The sequence below is a fragment of the Myotis lucifugus genome, unplaced genomic scaffold (assembly GCF_000147115.1).
Source record: "Myotis lucifugus unplaced genomic scaffold, Myoluc2.0 scaffold_22, whole genome shotgun sequence".
Taxonomy (NCBI): domain Eukaryota; kingdom Metazoa; phylum Chordata; class Mammalia; order Chiroptera; family Vespertilionidae; genus Myotis; species Myotis lucifugus.
The window spans coordinates 4,849,988-4,866,074 of NW_005871070.1; the positions used below are offsets into that span (position 1 = coordinate 4,849,988).

The following is a 16,087-nucleotide window of genomic DNA, read 5'->3' on the forward strand; positions in this document are numbered from 1 at the left end:
GCATTTGGTTACTAGATGGTGTAATGAAGGAGAGGCAGGATTTGAATTGGACTTTGAGCTTTCTAGCTTTAACACCTAAAGATGCCATTAGTTGAATGGAAGCACAGGATTGCTTGTGTGTGTGTATAGGTAAAGTGGTCCGATGTTAAGAAATGGTTTTGCCTTGTTACTTGAACTGCCTGTGGACGCCCGTGTGATCTACACAGCTGGACAGCTGAAGTAGGTGTGGGGACATTTCTTGGTGTAAAGGAAAGGAGCGCTCATTTTTATAGTGCTCAACCATTAGCGCCCCAAACTCTCAGGTAGTTATTTATTACCTTGCCAGCAGTAAAAACTTGATTACAGCCTGACTGCTGACTGTTAAGGCCCTTGGTTCCCACAACTTCTCCGGCAAAATATTAATTGTGATTAATTACCCTGTGGCACAAGACAAAGATTAGATGACTTATTGCGGCTTCCGGAGGGCGCTTGCTTGGTTTTTCGCCGCAGCCCTCAGGGAAAGAGAACTGGACACCAGCTCCCCCAGGGTGACCCTCAGCCCGCCCGGGCCAGAGCCCGCCGTCCTCTAGGCGGCCCCGCCAAGTGGGTCTACGCCTTCGGGTGCCCCGACCTTTGGAAGAAAGCCCCGCCTCCCTTCTTCCCGGCCGGCAGACCCCAGCCCCGGCGCCGGGTGGGCGGGGCTGCGCAGAGGCCCCGCCCCCCGGTCGCCACGCCGCGTCCAGACCCAAGATAGAGAGGAGGTTGTTTTTCTCCGGGCCCCCGGTGGGGAAGGGGCCTGCGCTGGTTCTCGCCTCGGAGCAGCCATGATGGTGGGTGTTCTCTAGCGGCGCTGAGCCCCCGGCGCGCGGTGGGGGCCGTAGGCGCGGGGCGGGCTTGGGGGCCCCGCCGGCCTGGCACTAATGTCTCCCTTTGTGTCTCCCTCACTCCGTCCTTTCCCCGGGCGCGCCGGGCCCCTCCGACCTCGCAGGAAGGCCTGGACGACGGCCCCGACTTCCTCTCGGAGGAGGACCGCGGAGTAAGTTCTACCTCCTCGTTCGCGGGACCCTCCCTCCCCCGCCGTGGCCCTGGGGTGTGGGACGCGGAAGGGTCCGGGGTCGCGCGCCACCCCTTCCTCGCCGGCCTCCTTTCAGTTTCCTCGCCGCCCCGCGCCCCGCCCTTCTGCAGCCCTTCCTCCCTCGGGGACGCTGGGCTCTGATTTCCTGGAGACCCGCAGCCGCTTTCGGGTCCCCGCCCCGACGCGGACCCTGCAGTGGCCCTCCTCCCCCTCCCGGGTCGGGGCGTAGGGGAGGAGGGGGAGGCCGGAGCGGGACTCCCTCCCCTCGCCACTTTGGGGGGCTATGAAAACCCGTGCTCAGACCTTCCTGGCGGCACCCTCACTTTCCCCGTGCGGACCTCTTAAACCCGCGCCCGCCCGCCCTTCTTTCTCTCTAAAACTGGTAATAAATAGTACGGGCTTTTCTAAATTATTCTTTGCGAGGGATGCTGCACGCACCGAATCTTAACTCTTCTCCACTATCCTACCAGATTTTGCAAAGTGCTCGTAGCACTTTTCTTAATGTCCAAAAAAACGCACCCTTGTCCGAGTTAACCTTGTTTTGAAGTGAATTGCATTCCACTTCAGAAAGGACCTTCGGGGTTCCGACTCTCCCGACCACTCCCCCCCCTTTGCCTTTGCTGACGGGTGGTGATCGTTACAGTGCCTTGTGCAAGTGAACACTTGGAAAATATTGATATATGATGATTGCAGCTCAGCAAGGTTCCGTGGTTCACTCACATTTAACAGCCTGCACTTTGGCTTTCCATTTTGATTTTACTTACTCATCTTAGGTAATGTGAGAGACACATCTGTTAGTCGATTTTTGGCAGGTGATGAAATATTTTTAGGATATTATTATTGGTGTTTTTTTAATAATAGGTAGCATTCGCTGGTGACCTTTATAAAGCTTTTAAATAAGACAGATGCAGAAGGTGCTGCATACTTTGATTTGCTAGATGATGAATTAATGAATTTCTCAGTTTACACAAAAGCATCATTTAAAACTTTTAGTGCAAAAGCCTCATATAGTATTTCTGGTTATTTCTAAAAATTGTAGTTTGATTAATTTTAAAATGTGTGTGTGTAAGTGTGTATATGTATCTTCTGGGATAAGATAGTGGAGTTAGATGACCACTTATATTTTGTATTTTATTTTTTTAAATATATTTTTATTTTAGAGCCAGAGGAAGGGAGAGCAGAGAGAGGGATGGAAACATCTCTGCATCAAATATTCATTGGCTGCCTCCTGCACGCCCCCTGCTGGGGATGGAGCCTGCAACCCTGGCATGTGCCCTACCGGACTGTTTTCAAATATAAAGTATATGGCCTTTTACTTATTTAGATAACAGCTTCATCATATTTTTGTGGTCTACCAGGAAAAGCAAACGATTTGCTTCCTGGTAAAAATCTGACTAATGTTCAGTAAAAGTTTCAATTTTTTTAGTATTTATATTGATGTAGAGTATTTTCCAGTGAATATTTGTGTTCCTGGCTTTAGGCCTTTGGTAAGATTTGCTTATAGAACTAGAACCACTTAAGTAATGTGTCCAAAAACTTTTTTCATGTATTATAAAATTAAAGGTAGAGGAGGACAAAGAGCATGCCTGACCAAGAGGCTTTTGTAGAATCCTGTAGATGAAAATAGAAAAACATTACCATGAATTAGAAAGCACTTATAATGCCATGATGAATATGGATGTATGTCCAGTTCTTTCTTATTTTTGTCCTGTGGAATTGATAAATCATAATAACAATAATAATAATAGCTGGGTACTGTGTTAAAGCACTGCCGAGGCATTGTCTCATTATATTATCTCATTTATCCTTGTGAAGCTTTTAGTATTCCCCTTTTACGGATGAGAAATCTGAACCTTAGAGAAAGTAAGTAGTCTCAGGTCACATGGCCAGGATAGGAGTGGGAGAGGTGGACTTCAAACCCATGTTTCTGACATCAGACACAGTGCATGTGTTTCTCAAAGTGGCCTTGAAACACTTGCATCGGAATCACAGGCCCTAGGGTGTTTCAAAAACAAGTTTCCGGGTCTGTGCCCTCATAAGTAAGTCAGTCTCTTAAGGGGGGAGAAGGACAGAAAACTACTTTTTAAACGAGAACCCAAGAAGATTCCGCTGTGCACTGTATAGCTGCATAAAGTTATCCTGCTGTTTCCTCATTTCAGGAATAGAACTATCTAGCCTTTTAAATTTCTTTGTGTCAGCCGAAACCGGTTTGGCTCAATGGATAGAGCGTCGGCTTGCGGACTGAAAGGTCCCAGGTTCGATTCCGATCAAGGGCATGTACCTGGGTTGCGGGCACATCCCCAGTAGGAGATGTGCAGGAGGCAGCTGATCGATGTTTCTCTCTCATCGATGTTTCTGGCTCTCTATCTCTCTCCCTTCCTCTCTGTAAAAAATCAATAAAAAATATATTTTAAAAAAAATATGAAAAAAAAATTTCTTTGTGTCATACTTGTTCTGATAGAAATAGATTGCCATAATCAGAATTTTTAGACATTGCACCTATGGTTTGGATTACCTTGTTCAGCCTTTTAATAGTCTTGATAGAGAAAAAGCATGAAGTGCATATTTGATATAAATTGCAGAAGGGACATCACAGATTCAAAAATAATAATGTAAGCATTTCATACAGAGCTGCAAGTAAGCAAAATTAAAGTCAATATGTTTAAATATATTTTTAAGCAGCCTTGAATTTTCATCATGATATTTGAAATAGAAGAGAATCTTACAGTATTAAGAAAATATTGTTTTGTAGAAACTCAAAAAAAGACTTTAAAAATACACAATAACAAAAATAATTGGCCACATAAATCTCTTTAGCCACGGCTCTACATAATAGGGGATTTTTGATTTTTCACAAATGAGGGCCTTTTAAATTTAACATTATATAGTAAAGAAATGAGCCCTTTGAACTTGACACATTTGCTCTGATGTGCTTGTTAAATAAAAGCAGTGGATGCCTGTGTGATGAAATAATTCTCTTAACACTTAATTTGAATTTAAATAATATATTTATTGTTTCAAAATTACTTCAGGTGGAGTATCTGCACCTCTCCTGGACTCCTAGCTTTGTTCCTCCCTCTGTATTTCTTCATAATGTCATCATTTTCCAATCATGCAGGAAAAAAATCTGAATCATATCCTCCATCCCCATATCAGAACAGTCACTGAGGCGAGTTAATTTCACCTCTGAAATGTTCTGTATCCTATCTTCCAAATGTTGTGTGTCCTATCTTTCATTTGCATGGCCCCAGTGAAGGTCTCTGCTATTTCTTGCCTGGATTGTGGCAGTACGTGTCATTGGTCTGTCTGCAGTCTTACTACTTTTAAATCCAGTCTTCACATTACTTCTAGTTATCTAACTAAAATAATTAAATCATATAGCACCACTAGCCAAAAAACGTGGACCCAATTCTTCTTGCAACAAGGTCCAAACTCCTTAGGCTAGCATTAAACACCATTCATAACCCTTTAAGGCTGGCTTCATTTCTCAGTATGTCCCTCCAGATACACACACTCTAGGCATAGTCTCATCTATTTGTCACTGCCCAAGCATCTTTCTCTGTATTTTATTATTTTTTGTTTTTGTTTTTTAATATATTTTTATTGACTTCAGAGAGGAAGGGTCTGGAGAGAGAGAGAGAAACATCACTGATGAGAGAATCATTGATTGGCTGCCTCCTGCACGCTCCCTACTGGGGATCAAGCCCGAAACCCGGGTGTGTGCCCTTGATTGAAATCGAACCCAGGACCCTTCAGTCCATAAGCTGACGCTCTATCCACTGAGCCAAAACAGCTAGGACTGCACTTGTTTTTGTCTACATTTTTTTTAATTTGTTATTTTTTTATTTTTATTTTTTTATTTGTTTTAGAGAGAGGAAAGGAGAGGGAGAGAAACATTGATTTTTGTTGTTCAACTTATTTATGCATTCATTGGTTGATTCTTGTATGTGCCCTGACCTGGGATCGAACCCACAACCCTGGCACATCAGGACGGTGCTTGAACCAACTGAGCTACCCCACCAGGGTTGTGTACACTTTAATGCCTGCTTTATGCATGCTTTTCAGTGTTGTGAAGTGCTTTATTTTTTTCTCACCCTTTTTTTTTCCACTTGAAATTTGATTTATCTTTCAAGACTTGTCCCAGATATTTGCATTTTCTTTTGTACCTGCACAGCATTTAGCTTGAATACATTCCACGTTTATTGATAGTTATTTTAGGTAAAAATGTGACATAGATTGTGTTAGCAGAGGATAAGAAGATGAATGTTGACAGAGAAAAGGAGAAAGTTTTTGCCCTGAGACCATCAGTATAATGAGGAACTTACGAGTAAGTGCTTAACTTTGTTGAAGGGGGAGTAGTGAAGATCTAATGATAACTACATACATATAACATTTACTGCTTGCCAGGGACTTTGATATATTGATTCAATTCTCATCCCTGTGAAGTAGCTGCTACTATTATTCCTACTTTGGAAAGTAAAACTGGGGTTTACAATTAGCTTGCCCAAGGTCACATAGCCAGTATGAGCTAGATTCAACTCAGGCAGCCTAACTCTAAGTCCTGGGGTAACCATTATGACATCACCAAAATAAGCTAATCCTTAAATGTTGATCAGGAATTTTGTGGGAAAATTTGCTAATATATGTAGATAATTTGGTCCCACCTGGAGCACTTGTTCTTACCGGAAGCAGGGTAGATATGGATACTACAGGTAGAGTGTAAAGTACATAATGATGAAGGCTCCAAGCAGTGGGAAGTCCTGAAGGATTTTAACCTGGGTAAGACCTATGCCCAGGTGAAATTAGCATTGCAAATACTCTGATATTGGAGGGGAGGGGCGGGGCGGGGGGGGGGGTAGATTGACTCTTTCAGAAAGCAAAGAAACCAATCAATAGATCATTGCAGTAGGCCAGATGAGGTGGAACTAAGGCAGTGGAAGAGAGGATGGAGGGGACATAACAAAGAGATATTTAGGAGATAGAATTGACAAGGCATCGTGACTAAATAAATACATGGACTGGGCAGAGGAGAAGGAGAAAATGAGGAATATATATATAGAAGAACAGAGTTAGAAGGTAGATAATAAGTTTGGTTTCAGATATGTTAGCTTTCAAGTGCCTATTAGGCATCTAATCTCTTACCTGCTAAACTAGAATGTCAAGTCTGTATGGGTGAGGATTGTGTCTTTTTATTGCTCTATTCCTAGCACCTAGGACAGTGGCTGGCACATTGAGGATACTAGGTTGTTTAATAAGTGAAAACAGCCAGGGGAATATGTCTGGGTGGTAACTTGAAATTGTGATTGGGAACTTAAAATAAGAGGTCTGAGTTTAAGATAATAATTTAGGAGTTATTAATCAAGAATGGCTGCCCTGCCCAGCTGGCATGGCTCAGTGGTTGAGCCAGGAGGTCACAGTTCGATTCCCGGTCAGGGCACGATCCCCAGTATGGGGTGTGCAGGAGGCAACCAATCAGTGATTCTCTCTCATCGTTGATGTTTCTATCCCTCTTCCTTCCTCTCTGAAATCGATAAAAATATAATTAAAAAAAAAAAAAAAGAATGGTTGCCCTGGCCAGTTTGGCTCAGTAGATAGAGCATTGGCCTGCAGACTGAAGCATCCTGGGTTCAATTCTGGTCAAAGGCAGGTACCTCAGTTGCAGGCTCCATCGCTGGCCCCACCGATGGGGGGTGCAGGAGCATGCAGGAGGCAACCAATCAATGTGTCTCTCTCACATCGATGTTTCTCTCTGTCTCTCCCCCTCTCTTACATTCTCTCTGAAAATCAATGGAAAAAGATCCTTGGGTGAGGACTAACAAAACAAAAAAAAGAATGGATAGCTTGCTGTCAGTGGCCTGCCAGCCAGGAACCCCATTCACCTGCACCCCGGACCCTGACAGGAGGGAGGAGGGAGCCCTATTCCTCACGGAATCGACAGGTGGCCAGCTTGCTGTCAGGGGCCTGCCAGCTAGGAATCCTATTCACCTGCATATCTGTATAAAGTTTTAATACATTATCTTAGAGGTCGTGGTGGTACTGTTTTACCCACAGCGTCTACAGGAATTGCTGCAAATTTACTTCTCGGTGGAAGCACCTTTCATTCCCAATATAAATTACTGATTCCATTAAATGAAACTTCAATTTCTAGACTCAATATAAAGAGTGAAGTTGCTAAAACTATTAAAAAGGCCCAACTTCTCATTATTGATGAATTCACCATGGCATCCAGTCATGCTATAAACACCATAGACAAATTACTATGAGAAATTATGAGTCTGAATGTTGTATATGGTGGGAAAGTTCTCCTTCTTGGAGGGGATTTTTGACAATGTCTCAGTATTGTACTGAATTGCTATGGGATTGGCTATAGTACAAATGAGTTTAAAGTACTGCAATGTTTGGGGATGCTTCAGAAAGTTGTCTCTTACAACAAATATGAGATTAGAGGATTCTGCTTAGAGTGGATGGTTAGTAAAACTTGGAGATGGCAAACTTGATAGCAGTTTTCATTTAGGAATGGATATTATTGAAATCCCCTGTGAAATGATTTGTAATAGATCTATTATTGAAGCTACCTTTGGAAATACTATATCTATAGATAATATTAAAAATACATCTAAACGTGCAATTCTTTGTCCAAAAAATGAGCATGTTCAAAAATTAAATGAAGAAATTTTGGATATACTCGATGGAGATTTTCACACATATTTGAGTGATGATTCCATTGATTCCACAGATGATGCTGAAAAGGAAAATTTTCCCATTGAATTTCTTAATAGTATTACTCCTTCGGGAATGCCGTGTCATAAATTAAAATTGAAAGTGAGTGCAATCATGCTATTGAGAAATCTCAATAGTAAATGGGGTCTTTGTAATGGTACCAGATTTATTATCAAAAGATTATGACCTAACATTATCGAAGCTGAAGTATTAACAGGATCTGCAGAGGGAGAGGTTGTTCTGATTCCAAGAATTAATTTGTCCCCATCTGACACTGGCCTCCCAATTAAATTGATTCAATGACGGTTTCCCATGATGCCAGCATTTGTGATGACTATTAATAAATCACAAGGACAAACTCTAGACAGAGTAGGCATATTCCTACCTGAACCCGTTTTTGCACATGGTCAGTTATATGTTGCTTTCTCTCAAGTTTGAAGAGCATGTGAAGTTACAGTTAAAGTTCTAAATACTTCATCACAAGGGATATTAGTCAAGCACTCTGAAAGTGTTTTCACTCTTAATGTGGTGTACAGGGAGATATTAGAATAAGTTTAATCACTTTATCAGTCATTGTTTGCATCACTGTTTTCATATCATGTTTTTGTTGTTTTCATATCATGTTTTTGTCGTTTTTATATCATGCCTCTGTTGTTGTTATATCCTTTTGTTACTGTTTATTAATAAATTTATATATTATTTTCATATACATTTTACTAATTTCCTTTCATCTCTCACACTTCTATTATAGAGAAAGGGCAAATAGCAATATTAATATATCTCCGCTAATTAATTCCCTTTTAATGTGCACGAATTTCGTGCACCGGGCTACTAGTAGATTGAATAAGGGAAAGGGCAGAAGCAAGAGACCAGTTGAGAGACTATTGTAATAAAGTTTTTTCCTTCATTTCCTCTTCCTTCATCCACCCATCTCTATACATTGGCTTTTCTGGCAAAAGATAAACAACTAATATTTTAGGTTCTAAAGTAGATACTTTGTTATAAATGAGCCAGTGTAGTAAAGTAGTAATGACTGTCTTCTTTACTAAATATTTATATGTGGAGAATTAATTTGTCAACAATAGGTCTTTAAATTATTTTTCTAATGATTATGTATTGATGTTGCTTAATCTATTTTATCTTCTAGTCTTTTTCTTGACCATGACAAATTTCTTGACAAATGTTTAACCTAGTTATTATTTGACAAAAGAAAGTACAATGTTTATTGACCAGATAAGGATTAAACCAGTGAATGTAGACTAATTAGCATTTCCTCAGACACACTGTTGATGAATCACAAGTTGTTTGCTTTGATTCTTTCCCCTAATAAACACACTCTAAAATTACTGACTTTTCCTTAAACAAAGAAGAAAATCTGCCATACATGTATTTAGCAAATTTACAACATGATATTTTATCAAATCTAGGGTACAATTGATTGGAAGATACATTTTCATTTATATACCACTAAGAAAAAAAATGCCAGTTAAACTGTAATTTGTCATCAGTTGCAAGGCATTCTTATTTCAGATATGTTAAAATGTAAAAAACATGCATCTAGAATTAAAGAAATAGCTAATGATTAGCTTTCAATAAAATTTTTGTAGTGGGGGGATTACTTGAGGGAGGTGATTCATTATATTGCCTAGTTTTATAATCCAGGATCATCTCCCCATCCCCAAATCCTTAATTTAATTTCACCTGCAAAAGTCCTTCTTTACCATATAATGTAACATCCACATGTTCCAGGGATTTGTATGTAGATATTTTGGGGGGAGCCATTATTCATTCTTTTAAACATTTTTAAAGTGGCCTGAATGTGAGTAAATAGAAAAAAGGAAACAGGTTTCTTAAACTAAAATATGGTAAGGGATTGGAGAAAAGGTAGAAAGGGCAATATGAAGACCAAAATAAGGCTGAATAGAAATAAGAAAACCAAAGAACAAAGTATTCTCTAATGTTTCCAATATTGAAAAGGCAGTGAGATAATTGGAAAAAGAAAACTTCATAGTAATTCAAGGCAACTTTTAATTTCATTTTCTTTTGTCAGTCAATGGGCTACATGTAGCATTGGGTACAGTAACAATTTTAAAACATTATTAAATGGTTTTATGTATATTTATAGCATAAACTTAAAAATATGATTACTAATTGAAATTTAACTTAATATATAATCTTATTAAAGTTATCAGTAAAGTTTTTATTAACTGCCATCATAAATAGTTTCATGCAATTTAAATAGTGATTAATTTGTTCTATGAATCTTAAGTTCGATTTTATGCAATGGTATTTTTTTAAATATGTTTTTATTGATTTCAAAGAGGAAGGAAGAGGAAGAGAGAGAACAACATCAATGATGAGAGAGAATCATCGCTTGGCTGCCTCCTGCATGCCTGCAGCCTCAGCATGTGCCTTGACTGGGAACTAAACTGTGACCTCCTGGTTCATAGGTTGACACTCAACTGCTGAGCCACACCAGCTAGGCTATTTTTAAAAATATGTCTACTCAGTCTAGAACCAATAGTGCAAAAATGAAATAGTAATGTTACTTTTTTCATTACTAATAAAGTTAAACAACCCTATTTAATGAAAAACTTCATAAAATTTATCTTTTAATAAATTACAGAATTTCTATTTAAAGAGGGTTTACTTCTTGCCTATTTATAAAAGTAATACATGCATATTTTGGAAAATTGGGAGAATAAAAGAATATATATTGGTAAAGAAAATCCACTGCTATTCACATTTTGTTGTATTTCTTATAAACCATTTATGTATACCTAGAGGTCTGGTGCACGAAAATTCATGCACTTGGGGGAGTCCCTCAGGCCTGGGGGGAAGCGGGCCTAAGCCATTGTCTGGACTCCCTCTGTGGGAGGCAACCAGGCCAGCCCTGCTCCCCCACAGCTTCAGCTGCCACCACCACCACTGGTGGACTCCCTCTGCGGGAGGCTACTGGGCGGGCCTATCAGGGGACGACGCTGGCCAGCGTGCAGCCAGCCCTGCCCCCCCAATTGCCCCTCTGCCACAGCCCTGCCCCCCCAATTGCCCCTCTGCCACAGCTGATCGCCACCACCCCCCGATCACCGTCCCCTCCCTCTGCCCACTGGCACACACCTTGGCTGGCCTGGCGCTGCCTGCTCGCTGGCCCTGCCCCCTGCCAACTAGTCATTCCACCGTTTGGTTGATTTGCATATTATGCTTTTTAAAATATAATTGTAATTGTAATTCTAAAGTACAAACAATTTTGTTTCCAGCATTTTTTCCATTTACATTGTAAATTTGAAATGCTAATGACTAAGTGAGATTGGCAAAGTAAGTTCTGGGTTTTACAAGTAGAATATTTGAAGTAGGTTAGTTAATTAGACTTTAAATATTTCATATCTTTGCATCTGGCTGAGATTTATTTTCTCTTTTAGTGTATTTGATTCTTTTGTAAGTCTCCAAACTTCCCAACCATGTTAGAATGCTTATTTGTTTAAAGGGGAAGAAAAATTAATGAAACTTAAGAATTGTTAGTGGAGCCCCGGCCCGGTGGCTCAGTCAGTTGGAATGTCGTCCCATACACTAAAAAAAAAGGTTGCAGGTTTGATTTCTGACCAAGGCACATACCTAGGTATCAGGTTCGATCCCGGGTCAGGGTGTGTACAGGAGACAGCCAATCAATGTTTCTCTCCCTTCCTGTTTCTAAGAATCGATTTTAAAAAACACACACACACATATCATCAGATGAGGATTAAAAAAAATTATGAATAGACAAGTAAATGGAGAGCATATCCAATTCTTCTAATGTAGTAAAGCTTGCAGAATAAGATGTGAAATTATATCACAGGAGTTATTGAGTGCTGTATGTTAGCATTTTTTAGCACTTTTCATATCTGTAATATATTTAACTACACTTAATAGTTTCATTGTGTATTCTTGAATTAAAATAATAGAGTTAAAATTATGGCCATTTTATTTTTCTTGTTCTTAAAGGTGGGTACATTCCTTAATTTTAAAACATTTGAATTTTAATGAAACGTCTTCTTGGAAGACAGTTTACTTTTGGGGTGAAACTAACGAATCAATTATAGTTAATACATTAACTCATACAAAGCATAGTTGAATGGTATAGATGAAAATTAGTTAGGATAATAGCATGCCAAAAGTAACTGCCCCAAAATATGTATGTAGATTAAATGAAATTGAGTATTTTTTAGATTTAAAAGTATTTTGTTACTTTAGTTTTGTTTTTGCATTATCTAATTATCTGGGAGAAGAATGAAATAATATAAAAGCCCACAGAATTTTTATTAAGGTATTATTTTCTTTTTCTAGCTTAAAGCAATAAATGTAGATCTTCAAAGTGATGCTGCTCTGCAAGTGGACATTTCTGATGCTCTTAGTGAAAGAGATAAAGTCAAATTCACTGTTCACACAAAGGTAAATGTGATTTTGTGCTTGTATTATTTTAGGTATTGTGCTAATGTTACATATGTAATATATTGACTAGAACTTTGGTTTTGAACATAGCTAGAATAAAACTCTTTTTGTGTGTGTGTTTTTATTTTCATTTATAATTCACTGGTGCTATTTTCACAAAAATGTTTTAGGGAAATGTATTTTTTTAATTGTTTTATTGCTTAAAGTATTACAAAGAGTATTACATAAGTCTCCCTTTTTTGCCAAAACCGGTTTGGCTCAGTGGATGGAGCGTCAGCCTGCGGACTGAAAGGTCCCGGGTTCGATTCCGGTCAAGGGCATGTACCTGGGTTGCGGGCACATCCCCCGTGGGAGATGTGCAGGAGGCAGCTGGTCGATGTTTCTCTCCCATCGATGTTTCTAACTATCTATCTCTCTCCCTTCCTCTCTGTAAAAAATCAATAAAATATATTTTTAAAAAAAAAAAAAATAAGTCTCCCTTTTTTCCCCGCCCTTGACAATCCCCTGGCCTCCCCTACCCCCCAGTGTCTTATGTCCATTGGTTATGCTTATATGCATGCATACAAGTCCTTTTTTGCAGCAGCATAGTATTCCATCCTGTAGATGTACCACAGTTTTCTAATCCATTCATCTACTGATGGGCACTTAGGCTGTTTCCAGATCTTAGCTATGGTGAATTGTGCTGCTATGAACATATGGGTGCATATATCCTTTCTGATTGGTGTTTCTGGTTTCTTGGGATATATTTCTAGAAGTGGGATCACAGGGTCAAATGGGAGTTCCATTTTTAGTTTTTTGAGGAAACTGCATACTGTCTTCCATAGTGGCTGCACCAGTCTGCATTCCCACCAGCAGTGCACGAGTGTTCCTTTTTCTCCACATCCTCTCCGGCACTTGTCATTTGTTGATTTGTTGATGATAGCCATTCTGACAGGTGTGAGATGGTACCTCATTGTTGTTTTGATTTGCATCTCTCGGATGATTAGTGACTTTGAGCATGTTTTCATATGTCTCTTGGCTTTCTGAATGTCCTCTTTTGAAAGGTGTCTATTTAGATCCTTTGCCCATTTTTTAATTGGATTGTTTATCTTCTTTTTGTTAAGTTGTATGAGTTCCCTATAAATTTTGGAGATTAAGCCCTTATCAGATATGACGTTGGCAAATATGTTTTCCCACGAGGTGGGTTTTCTTGTTGTTTTGTTGATGGTTTCTTTTGCTGTGCAGAAGCTTTTTATTTTGATGTAGTCCCATTTGTTCATTTTCTCTTTAGTTTCAACTGCCCTAGGAGCTGTATCAGTGAAGAAATTGTTTTGGCATATGTCTGAGATTTTGTTGCCTTTGTATTCTTCTAGAATTTTTATGGTTTCCTGTCGTACATTTAAGTCCTTTATCCATTTTGAGTTTATTCTTGTGTATGGTGTAAGTTGGTGGTCTAGTTTCATTTTCTTGCATATATCTGTCCAATTTTCCTAACACCATTTATTGAAGAGACTATCTTGGCTCCATTGTATGTTCATGCCTCCTTTGTCAAAAATTAATTGAGCATATTGGTTCGGGCTAATTTCTGGACTCTCTATTCTATTCCACTGATCTATATGTCTGTTCTTGTGCCAGTACCAGGCAGTTTTGAGAACAGTGGCTTTGTAACATACATAGCTTGATATCTGGTATTGTGATCCCTCCAAGTTTGTTCTTTCTCGGGATTGCTGCGGCTATTCAGGTTCTTTTTTATTCCATATAAATTTTTGCAGAGTTTGTTCTAGCTCTGTAAAATATGCTGTTGGTATTTTAATGGGAATTGCATTGAATCTATAGATTGCTTTGGGTAGTATGGACATTTTAATTATGTTGATTCTACCAATCCATGAACATGGTATATTTATATTGTTTATATCTTGCTCTATCTTTTTTCAGTGTCCTGTAGTTTTCGGAGTACAGGTCTTTCACCTCCTTAGTTAAGTTTATTCCTAGGTATCTTAATTTTTTTGTTGCAATAGTAAATGGGATTCTTTTTTTTTTTTTTTTAGGAAATGTGTTTTTTAAAGATTAACATTAAGAATGAGTCATAAAAAGAATGAAATCTTAACCATTTGTGGCAGCATGGATGGACCTAGAGGGTATTGTGCTAAATGAAATAAGTCAGAGAAATAAGTCACATATGGTTTCACTTATATGTGAAATCTAAAGAAAAAAATAAGCAAACAAAAATTGAAAGAGACTCAAACAGAGAACAAACTGATGGTTGCCATAGCAAATGAGAGTTGAGGGACTTTGTGAAAAGGTGAAGGGATTAAGTACAAATTGGTAGTTACAAAATAGTTATGGGGGTGTAAAAGTACAGCATAGGGAATCTATAATAATAAAAGTGTACTATGTTAATTAGATCGGACAGCTGAACAACCTTCCGGACAACCTTCCAGATGAAGCCAGGGCTGCGAGGGCCGAGCCCCTTGCATGAATTTCGTGCATTGGGCCTCTAGTATAGTCAATAATATTGTAATAAATATGTATGGTGCCAGGTGGGCACTAAAAATATTGGGGGGAACACTTTGTAAAGTATATATGATTGTTTAACCACTATGCTATACACCTGAGACTAATGTAAAATAATAATGAATGTAAACAGTAATTGAAAAATGAAATTTAAAGTTCTTTTTTTTTTTCTTTAAAGGGGGCACAGAGTGCAATTCTGCTATATGCTAGGAATATTTAGTGCACAGCACTAACAAAATCCACTGTATGAATTGCATGAGTAGTCAAAACCAAGTGACTCACAGTAATAAGCAGACACACACACTATAAAATAATGACTTTTTTTCTCCCTAAAGGGACTACAACATTTCTAAGATTTTAACTAGGTTTCAATCTTGCATTGTATTTGATACACTTAAGAATTTCCTGAGGAGTTTGCCTCTTAAGATTTCTCAACATTATGTATATAAATCATGTTTGTGGAGGGAACTAAAACATACATGTGTATATCTAATAAGAATGCTTTTACACAATTTTTAAAGCATGTTTTTATTTTATTTTTCAAAAAAATATTTTGCCCTAAGCGGTTTGGCTCAGTGGATAGAGCGTCAGCCTGCAGACTCAAGGGTCCCAGGTTCGATTCCGGTCAAGGGCATGTACCTTGGTTGCAGGCACATCCCCAGTAGGGGGTGTGCAGGAGGCAGCTGATTGATGTTTCTCTCTCATCAATGTTTCTAACTCTCTATCCCTCTCCCTTCCTCTCTGTAAAAAAATTAATAAAATATATATTTTTTAAAAAAAAATATTTTTATTGATTTCAGAAAGGAAGGGAGAGGGAGAGAGAGATAGGGAACATCAGAGATAGAAAAAATCATTGATCAGCTGCCTCCTGTGGACCCCACACTGAGGACCAAGCCCGCAACCCGGGCATGTGCCCTGACAGGGAATCAACCCGTAACCTCCTAGTTCATAGGTCAATGCTCAACCACTGAGCCACACTTGCCGGGTGAGTTTTACACAGACTATGAAAGGTGACTTACACCCTAGCCTGGTGGCCAGTTAGTTGGAGCATAGTTCCATATACACTAAAAGGTTTTGGGTTTGATCCCCAGTCAGGAGGCAACAAATTGATGCTTCTTCCTTAGGTGTCTCCTTCCCTCCCTCCCCACACCCCTCTATTTCTTTCTCTGGAAAAAAAAATCAATAAAAACATATCCTTGGGTGTGGAATTAAAAGTGACTTACAACATGAGTAGTTGAAAAAAATAAAATGCCATTTGCATGGAGATGGAGCTTGTAGTAAAATTCTGAGTGTTTGAATATGTAGACACAGCGCACACATATTATACTAATAGAAGAACTTTCTTCCCTAAGCAAACACCTCTCAATTGTCATTGACATGTAGTAGAGTCTGTGA

General features: G+C 39.2%; 1 protein-coding gene across 5 annotated transcripts in view; it reads left to right on the forward strand.

The window, feature by feature from the left end:
* Nucleotides 1-762: 762 nt before the first annotated feature.
* Nucleotides 763-16,087, forward strand: part of SNX6 (sorting nexin 6) — a 53,896-nt gene continuing 38,571 nt past the window's right edge. For 3 of the 5 annotated variants that reach the window (XM_006085840.3, XM_014453322.2, XM_023751522.1), the window contains exons 1-3: nt 763-809; nt 968-1,015; nt 12,095-12,199. In XM_006085840.3, the coding sequence (XP_006085902.1) occupies nt 804-809; nt 968-1,015; nt 12,095-12,199 (159 nt within the window). In that variant the 5' untranslated portion in view covers nt 763-803. Of the gene's footprint in view, nt 810-967; nt 1,016-12,094; nt 12,200-16,087 lie in introns of those variants that run through there. The other 2 variants (XM_023751523.1, XM_014453323.2) reach the window with 2 other exon arrangements.